At 36.8% G+C, this 9,864-nt stretch overlaps 3 protein-coding genes across 3 annotated transcripts; 1 reads left to right on the top strand and 2 right to left on the bottom strand.

The window, feature by feature from the left end:
- Window positions 1–990: 990 nt before the first annotated feature.
- On the bottom strand, window positions 991–2,125 carry LOC139104018 (uncharacterized). Its single transcript, XM_070659238.1, has 3 exons — window positions 1,883–2,125; window positions 1,400–1,583; window positions 991–1,327 (listed from the first exon to the last, which is right to left on the bottom strand). Exons 1-3 carry the CDS (start codon window positions 1,961–1,963, stop codon window positions 1,251–1,253), a joined length of 342 nt encoding a protein of 113 aa, XP_070515339.1. The 5' UTR covers window positions 1,964–2,125; the 3' UTR covers window positions 991–1,250.
- Window positions 2,126–2,323: 198 nt separating this feature from the next.
- Window positions 2,324–5,227, top strand: LOC139103990 (dihydrolipoyl dehydrogenase, mitochondrial). The gene is made up of 7 exons (XM_070659207.1): window positions 2,324–2,500; window positions 2,966–3,251; window positions 3,327–3,693; window positions 3,763–4,107; window positions 4,212–4,303; window positions 4,413–4,738; window positions 4,889–5,227. Exons 1-7 carry the CDS (start codon window positions 2,456–2,458, stop codon window positions 4,952–4,954), a joined length of 1,527 nt encoding a protein of 508 aa, XP_070515308.1. The 5' UTR covers window positions 2,324–2,455; the 3' UTR covers window positions 4,955–5,227.
- On the bottom strand, window positions 5,227–7,860 carry LOC139103997 (prostaglandin reductase 1). The gene is made up of 4 exons (XM_070659219.1): window positions 7,602–7,860; window positions 6,755–7,046; window positions 6,162–6,435; window positions 5,227–5,974 (listed from the first exon to the last, which is right to left on the bottom strand). The coding sequence occupies exons 1-4, from the start codon at window positions 7,858–7,860 to the stop codon at window positions 5,633–5,635; spliced, it is 1,167 nt and encodes a 388-aa protein (XP_070515320.1). The 3' UTR covers window positions 5,227–5,632.
- Window positions 7,861–9,864: the final 2,004 nt, after the last annotated feature.

The following is a 9,864-nucleotide window of genomic DNA, read 5'->3' as shown; positions in this document are numbered from 1 at the left end:
TCTATTCCACGCTGGTTTCTCCCCTTTTATTATTATCGTCATCTTTTTCTCACCGATTGCTCCGCTGCCTTTTCGTCCTTCTCTTCTCGAGTTTCGCTCTTCGCCCTTTCATCCCCTTATCGCTCCGGTTCACGCACCCTTCGTCACGCTTTCCCTTTCCACGGGAACGGTCTTTCCGAACCACCGCAGAGAGAGGGACGCGAAGAAAGAAAATAGAAAATCGCGGGGACGTTCGTGAATTATGGCGGGGTGGACGCCACGGGAGCGGGACGACGCCGGGCGGCGTCGCGACGCCATCTAAAACGCTCGCGCCGTCAATCGATTCGCGAACTTTCGCCGAAGAGATTCCTCGGGGTCTTCATCGTCCATCCAAAAATTATATTCTTCGCTTCCCCTCGGCCTTCGTCGCTTTTGAGACCGCGAAGTAAAGTAACCCGCTTCATCCTACGAACGAGTTGCGATGGATTTTTTTTCCTTTTTTTTTTTTTTACAGTTTATACTTACGATAAAACGACGTATCGATGACGTTCGTTGAATTATCTCTGACTAATTCGGGTAGCAAATTTTCTATTCGCTTTGGAAGTGAATTCCTTGTACCGAGTTTTTCAAGTACTCCTAAGCTGCGGTTTTCGCTAATTGTCGCCAGCCAAATTCTGAACTTTTGCATTCGATAATTAATATACTTAATGATGCATCGCGCGGGTCAAATAATTGACGAGATAATCGTTTTCTGTAATGTGATATACTTACTTCGCCATGGCTGCGTCCGACGGCGATCGCGGCGATTCCTTCTCGCTCCGCCATCTTGCGACGGGCTTCATGAATTGAAGACCTAACCTGTGACGATTTACCAAATGCTTGCAGGTTTCATCTTGCGACCGTCCGCGACCGAGGACGTGGGTGAAGTGAACCAGCGAGCCGAAGGGAAGCGGTCAAGTTCTATCATAGGACTGTGACATAGATAAAATTATAGATAAAAATAATCAAATATTTTTATATAATTATTATTGATATAATTTATTTATTACAGTTTCATGGTTTTGCATGTTTTGTATGCTTATCAGGTCCTACCGGGTTGATTTTATGTAAAGATGACAGAATGCTTGTTTGAATGCTCTTTTATATTGTGGCATTCCTTATTTTTATGATAGGGATAACATACTGAAGATACATTAATAGAATGTAAAAAGAAAAAGAAAATGTAAGAAAAAAGTGACATAATAAAGGATTTGTATGTTCTTGGATCCGTTTTAATAATTGCGATCTGCGTCTTCGAACGGATCCTGGACTGGAGAGCGTATCACTATCCTTGTGTTGTAGCCAGGATCTATGGATAATACCTTTGTTAAGAATTTTTGTTCGATAAATCAAACAGAAAAAAAAAAATTAATTTACTCACAAGAATCCCAATAAATGTCTGTAACGATGTGTAAATATTTATTGCAAGTCATGGTAGATTCAGATGTTACAGTACCGTGCATTTCTATGAATCCTGGTACGATTCCTAGTGGTTTAAGGAATGTCACAGTTATTCGCTCATTAAAATACGATGTTACCTCTGCACTCATACCATCAGAACTTTTCTGTGAATTGTCCCAAATATGCTTTGAATTATTAATGCAAATTTAAATTAATAGAGATTATATTAAATGCAATTCCGTTTTATAAAAAATTAAGATTAAATTTAAATTTGATTATCGATTATTTTTTTTAAACAAAACATGAAAAAACAAAAGATCAATTTCATACTGTTTAAATTCTAACTTTGTTGAAAAATATATTAACAATATACATGTTAAAGTATTATTTAATTAATAAACGATATAAAATATATTTAGAAATATTTTAGTTTATGCGGTAACTATATGCCTAAAATACTTACCTTTATGATTCTTGCAACATAAATTACATCCTGGCCAATGTGTTGCCCTAATTCGTTGCCCGAAATCCGTAAGTTTGACATTTAAATTAATTTATGTATCTTTAATTATTCACAAATACAAGCAATTACTGCTGCTTCGTTTACTATGAAACTTCGTAAGCGCTAAACCGGCTAAACAACAGATATTAGTTGAGCACCAGCACTCTAACACGGTTATTATACGAATAACCTAGGCTGAAAAGAAAACGTTGCATATTGATAAAAACCGCGATACACGCGGATCGAGTGTCGCGATCACGCGCGATGCGCGCTACCGTTGAAAGTCTTGCTTTGAACAGCGATCGGACTCAGCGAAGTTTTCCTATGGCGGCCAACAAAAATGGCTGACGCGGCGGCATCTCTCGCCGCGACCGGTGAACTAAGTTCGTTCTCCGTGATCGCGTGAATTATCGGCACTTCTGCGAGCAGCCTGTCGCGATAACCGGTAGAATTTTCTATTTCACTGCCGTAAATCCTTTCTCCCGTTACATATTTCCCGTCCGGCACTCGGGGCTCGAAGTGTATTTGAAAAGTATGATGCAAGCCAGCATTTGGAATTTAGTAACCACGTCAATCAGGGTAAGTCATGGCCAAACTAGCGATTCGTGTGGGATCGTTATCTCTCTTTCGTAACGTCTCGTTAGCCAAATGTAGTTCTCCCTCGGCTTATTAGCGAGACTTTTTCACGATTATATCCGTGCAGACCATCAGAATTGTCGCTTTAAGTCTTAAAAAAGCTTTTTCACTCCGTAGAACTGTGTCTTACGTATGTGTTATTACAAAGGTAGCTTTACGGATTGGTTATGTCATTGCTTTCTCTGTGTTAGTACACCGAAAGTCATTATCTTCAGCTGTTTAATTTTATCTTTTGCAGTTAAAATAAGATATTAAAAGGCACAAAATTAAATATGTTTTTAGAACATTTTTATGAACTTTAATTATCGATGTATTAATTTATTTTTTTTTGTTATTAAATTAAAAATTTCTTTCGCTAAATTTGTTATACTTATTAACAATTAATATGGTGTTATTTATGTTTTTTAGCCAACATGCGTGAAGCGTGTACTACCAGGCTTAACGGTAACTCAGCAACGCAGGTATGCCAGTACGTTGGACGCAGATATCGTTGTGATTGGGGCTGGCCCTGGCGGATATGTAGCTGCGATTAAAGCTGCACAATTGGGCATGAAGACCGTATGCGTGGAAAAGGGCCCAACTCTAGGAGGCACGTGTCTTAATGTTGGATGTATTCCTTCAAAGTCACTTTTAAACAATTCACATTATTATCACATGGCTCACAGTGGAGATTTAGCAAACCGTGGAGTTGTTGGTAAGTAATTTATTCAGAGAAATTGTTTATTGAACGTTATGTTATTGCATGAAATACATGGATAACGTTTTGCAGTGTCAAATGTTCAATTGGACCTCAACAAGCTCATGGAACAAAAAACAAATGTAGTCAAAGCCCTGACCGGTGGTATAGCGGGTTTATTTAAAAAGAACAAAGTTGAGTGGGTCAAGGGTCACGGAAAGATCACGGGAAAGAATCAAGTTACTGCTTTAAAGTCCAATGGATCGGTAGAATCTACTATTAATGCGAAAAATATTCTGATAGCAACCGGTAGTGAAGTCACGCCTTTTGCCGGAATCGCAATTGACGAGAAACAGGTTGTATCCTCGACAGGTGCATTGTCACTCACTGAAGTTCCTAAGAGACTCATTGTTATTGGAGCTGGAGTCATTGGGTTGGAATTGGGTTCAGTTTGGCAAAGGTTAATTGCTAATTCGTTTTTAACTTAAATAAAACTCACTCACTTTTGCTAAAATTATCACTTTTACAGACTGGGTTCCGATGTAACGGCCGTTGAATTTATGCCGACGATCGGTGGTATGGGTATCGACGGGGAAGTCAGTAAAACCATGCAGAAAATACTTGCAAAACAAGGGTTAAAGTTTAGGCTGGGAACAAAAGTCACAGCTGCTAACAAAAGTGGCGGTGAGATTGTGGTTTCTGTTGAGGATGCAAAGGACTCGAATAAAAAGGAGGATCTGGCGTGCGATGTGCTATTAGTGTGCGTTGGTAGGAGACCGTACACGGAAAATTTAGGTTTAGAAGATCTGGGCATTGAGAGAGACGAAAAGGGAAGAATACCTGTGAACAATCGATTTCAGACGGTAGTACCTAGGTAACTACAAAATTTAAATTAAATGCCATTTTATTAAAAAATTTTTTTCAGCTTATTCTGTAATGAAATATTGACCTCAAGTAATTAATTTTATATGCTCACAGTATTTACGCTATTGGAGATTGTATTCATGGACCGATGCTGGCACACAAAGCTGAAGACGAGGGTATAATCACTGTAGAAGGCATTGCCGGAGGTAATTTTCAATCACACTTAAAACATTTTATTTTAGTACAAAAAAAAACTTGTTATTTTTATTAGTTAAATTATATCACTATTCACATATGTGAATTATATCACGATAGGCGCTGTTCACATCGACTATAACTGTGTACCGAGCGTGATATACACGCATCCAGAAGTGGGTTGGGTTGGCAAGACGGAAGAAGATCTGAAAAAGGAAGGTATTGACTACAAGATCGGTAAATTTCCGTTCATGGCAAATTCTCGAGCGAAGACGAACCTCGATACAGACGGCTTCGCCAAGGTACTCGCCGATAGCAGCACGGACAAGATTCTAGGAGTACACATGATCGGACCTGCTGCGGGAGAGCTTATCAACGAAGCAGTTCTCGCGATGGAGTATGGTGCCAGCGCGGAAGATGTTGCTCGCGTATGTCACGCACATCCGGTAAGTATTTGACGTTAATTTCATGTTAAGCAATTTTATTTTGTACGTGATATTTTTTTACAATTTAAAATTAAGAAGAAATATTTAAATAAATTTAAATTATTTTCTTATACATATTTTACGATAAATTTTTCTTTTTCTTTCTTCCAGACGTGCTCCGAAGCGCTCAGAGAAGCTCACCTAGCAGCTTACTTCGGCAAACCCATAAACTTTTAAGTTTCTATGGAAAATAAGCGAATCATTACACTTGTTAGTCCACATTCTGATGGCGTTTAGCGCTAAACGTGCCTGCCCTTTTTCAAAGTTCATTGAAATAATTATATTTTACGGACAGACATGTTTCAGCTACTTGCTAAACGCGTATGATTTACGCGGCCGTTCTAACTTCATGTCGTAGCCTGCATCTAGTCTACGTATCAACGTTGTACATTGCGCTAATTGTAGCGCGTTGTATAAGGGGTTGTAAATAAAAATTGGAAGATATCACGTGGAGATATAAGTCTATCTCTGACGGTTATTGTATTTATTAAGAATAAACGAAGGTATTATATTTTATTATTCTTTAAAAGGATGTAGAAAAATTTAGCAGCAATAGTTTGCGTGATTATATCATTAAGTATTTGTTCGATAATATGCTTGCGATAAAGAAGTGCACTCACCGTAAGGTATGACGTTCGTGGTGCTGCGACGACGGCTAGCGTACGTGATCTTGGAAGAAGTCACGTACGCCAGCCGCCGTCGCCGCTCGTCGCAGAAAATACTATATCTGCTTTTCAGTGTACGTATTATTAGTATAAACATAATCGTGGAGTATAAAAAAATATGTGCAAATACATTTATGAAATTAGAAGCAACGGGAATATTTTTAAGTATCGGTTAAAGCTTCGATAATGGCTATGCCTGGATAATCGCCTTTCCGACGTTCTCGCCACGCATCATGCCGATAAATGCATCGAACATATTCTCGAAGCCTTTAGTTACAGTCTCGCGGTAACGGAGCTTGCCCTCGCGTATCCATCGTAAGTTCTGTATGATTCCTTCGTTCCAACGATCCGCCCATCGTGTAACGATGAAACCTTCTATCTTTAATTGATTGAATACTATCACAGGTTGCAAGATTGTGCTCTTGGGTAAAGACGAAGCATCTGTGTTGTAACTGGAGATGCTGCCGCATACTGATACCCGGCCAAATGGCCTCATCTGGTACATGACCACGCTTGAAATATCCCCGCCGACCTGCAAAGTTAATTAACGTGATTTAAGTTTCAATAGCAGCCTCAGGTGAGAAATAGTTTCTTACCGTGTATTCCAAATGGAAATTAAAAAAAAAAAAAAATTTATTCTAGTTAAAAATGTATGTTAAAGATTATTGTAGATTATTTCTAAGGTATTATTTATAGTTTAATATCTTATCGATGCCTACATTGTCGAAGTAGCAATCCACGCCTTGCGGAGCGGCTTTACGAAGACTAGATGCGATCGACGCAGTCTTGTAGTTGATTGCAGAATCGAAACCCAATTCCTCAGTGAGCCACTTGCACTTCTCATCGGAGCCGCAAATACCGATAACAATCAGGCCCAGGTTCTTAGCGATCTGGCCCACGTGCGAGCCGACTGCACCAGCCGCTCCGCTGATGACGATCGTCTCGCCAGGTTTCGGCTTGCATATTTCCAACAAGCCGAAATAAGCCGTGTTACTGCAAACAGATTTGTAAGCTTTATATAATTTACTGTATTTAATTTTATTAATTTGTAGATACGCGTACCTTATTTATATAAATGAAAATAATTCTTTATATTTTTATATTTATATAAATAAAAATAATTCTTTATCTCGAAATTTACATTTAACGTTACCGCTGACGCATGGTTTACGTAACGCTTGAAGTTTAAATTTAAATCAGCAGCTAATTCGGTATGTTTTTTTTTATATTTTACACGTTTCTTTTTTCATGATAAGAATGCATGTCACTGAAGGACGGATGTACGAAAACGTATTGGCAAATTATTTATTACCCCGGCATTCCCAGCACGCCTAGGCCAAGGGATGACGGCAGATCGCCAATATCTGGCAAGACGTACGGCTGCTGCTGGAGCACGTCATCTTGGTTGGTACTCGGATTAATTATAGTATGAGTTCTCCAGCCCAAGTTTCCAACGATTCTCTTGCCGACCGGGAAATTGGGATTTTTAGATTCTATGATCTTGGCGACTTGACTCCCTATCATTGTAATTCCAACAGGAAATCTTTGCAAGTACGGCCTCATGTACGGGTCCACAGAAAGATACTCGGCTTCCACAAGATATTCTAGATATGAGAAAAAGTAGCATCTTATTTTTAATAATTAATTTTTTTTTTTTAACGCGTGGCCATAAATTATCTCTTCTTACGTCAAGAACAAACATATGTTAATTATTCCCGCTAATAGAAAATTCTCACATTTGTTTATTGAAATATTCATAGTATATATTGCATTTCGTGTCACAGAATCCTTGTGTGAGTAATTATCATGATAACAAAAAACGATTCGTCATTAAGTATTCTTTTACTTTTTGTCAACTTATCAAAACTTTAAGTATAGATATTATCTTTCGCTAATGATGCAATTATATAAGCCAGTAAAACAGATAATATACAATAAGAAAAATGTATATTTTAATCAAGTGCAATTTGTCGAAACTCGTAACGAATAAGTTCTCATCTCTGCAATTTATTAATAGCTTTCTTTTTTTTCTTTTTTAGGAAAGAGTAATAGAACGGATAATCATGACTTGCGATAATATGTTGATGACGCTCATTAACGTCTCATGGTCATTTGGACGTATTTGAACAATGTCATGATAATTATACCAGTTTTCTTACCTCCATTCTTCAACGGCGGCAACTCCTCTTCCACCAATTTTAGATCAGTCGGCTTCGCCTCGTTCACGAAATGATTCACCACCACGAACTTCTTCGCCTTCATTGTACGCGAATGCGTCGAAAACTTGTGAATCAAAGAGCTCGTAGCGTTCAGGCTTGTCACTGCAGTAACGCTGTTGACGTTATTACGAAGCGGATGAGCAATTACGACCTTGATAAAGCGGCCCCACGACAGTTCACGTTGCACTGCTTTAAACATGTCTGCACCACCGGCTTATATTCACACACTAACCTTGTGATACACGTGATTACACGCCCATACATTTATGTATGTCCAGGTAAACTCTTCATTTTAAAGAGGGGAGAATCGAACCGGCGAAGATCATCTATTGGAAACGATTGGGCCAGGGCTTGAGAATTAAACATTTCAAATTATCTTATCTGCACTCTGTAAGATAAGAGTTAAAACTCATATGTTGCACAGGCTTATCACGTATAAAGGTTACAGAAAGTTATATTAATTTGCCTAATCAATAATTTTTATTTTCGTCGAAACTGCAGCAGTTATGTAACACAACCCTGGATATAATAAATATTATACTTAGAGAAAATTCGAATAAGAACTCGACTTAAACACATACATGGAAGTTCGGTGGATCAGAGGTGTGTACGCACATACAATATGTTGTATAATGTATAAACGACCGTGCTCTTTTCGACACGTAATTAAAAGTAATCATATAAAAAAATAGTCGAATATCTCTCTATCCGGTACATAATTCATTTCACATTTTATAATTCGTTCTGATTTGACCTTACGAAATTAATAAACATGTTCTACGTCAGATCTATCATGCAATTCGAACTCAATTATATACAAATATCGCAGAACTCGCTACGCCGAACTTCGAATAGAAGTTGGAAAAATAGTTTTGCATTTCTTTTTTTTTGGCGAACTGAATTCTCTTTCAGATAAATCCTTACAAAAGAAGCAACCCTATTAATTTTACATTGAAAAAATGTGATTCTTTTTTCCTATGACACCGTTTTGCGATTATATAAAAACGCAATGCCCAGAAAATACATTGATTAACATCCGTGCTGCAAGACCGGCAATTTAAATATTTGTTTTCTAAACCTACGTGTTCACCTATTGTAATTATCTAAGACGAAAACGCAATAATATGATTAAATTTCATGAAGATATTTTTCACTTTCCGTATTACGTTATAATATAATATCTTCCTATTTCAATTTACATTTACATATGTCACGTAGTTTATTCTTATTTTTCGTTCATGTCGGGCTACAACTTAGTGCATTTAAAGATAAAATATAAAAAAATTGTTAAATTTTACAAATTGTTCAATCGTTTCGCCGTAATGCCCAACATTATACAGTATTAATGTACTAAAGGCGCTTTTCGTGCATCTTATTACATTCTAGAAAATAAGATTATTATTTTTACAAAAATTCTAATATTACAAAAAAAGGTCAGTTCGATATGTTACATCAGACGTTCGTTTAATGGAATCTCACTGCTTATACGTTACTATGAGTCCTAACAAGATTGGCAAAATAAACACATATTTATTTTTTCTCTGTCTGCATTAGCATAATAAAAATCATTAAGTAAAAGCGTAACGGGTTATCAGACTTCTCCTTAGAACATTAAATATGTTCTCAATGACAACGGTCCTTCCTACTGATTTTTCAATACGTTCTACAGCATATTTTTTCAAAGAAACTTATAATTTGATAATAAATAATTCTATTAATTACATAATTTGTTATATTAAAAATTATTTCGAAGCAAAACTTCTGAGTTGTGGATTAATGATGCGAATAAACACGGAAATATCTATATTATATCATCTATATAACTTATTTTGTGCATCTCATATTTGCAGTCATTTAATTTTTAACACCACACCTCTTTTTCGTGGAATTAAATTCTTATTTGTTATTTTTCATAATCCATCGAAGTAGTGAGGTGAGAATGTACATCAATATATTTATTAAATAAATTAATAATCTCTATGTTGTACGCTAAATTCTACACATGTATATATACAATTAGAAAGTCTGATATAAAGTTAATTCTTTTTTTTTCTTTCTTTTTTTGCACTTTAAAAAGCATAATAGGAAAATCAGGAACGTTATTACACTTAGTAATGAAGAAGTTACGAAGACGGGATGAAGAAAACATAAGATAAATATCTCTCTCATTTTAAAGTAGTAACTGAATCGTCCGACAATTTTC

The sequence above is a fragment of the Cardiocondyla obscurior genome, linkage group LG01, assembly GCF_019399895.1.
Source record: "Cardiocondyla obscurior isolate alpha-2009 linkage group LG01, Cobs3.1, whole genome shotgun sequence".
NCBI classification, from domain to species: Eukaryota; Metazoa; Arthropoda; class Insecta; order Hymenoptera; family Formicidae; genus Cardiocondyla; species Cardiocondyla obscurior.
The sequence above is the reverse complement of the archived record's forward strand: the minus strand, read 5'-3'. Positions and strand labels throughout refer to the sequence as shown.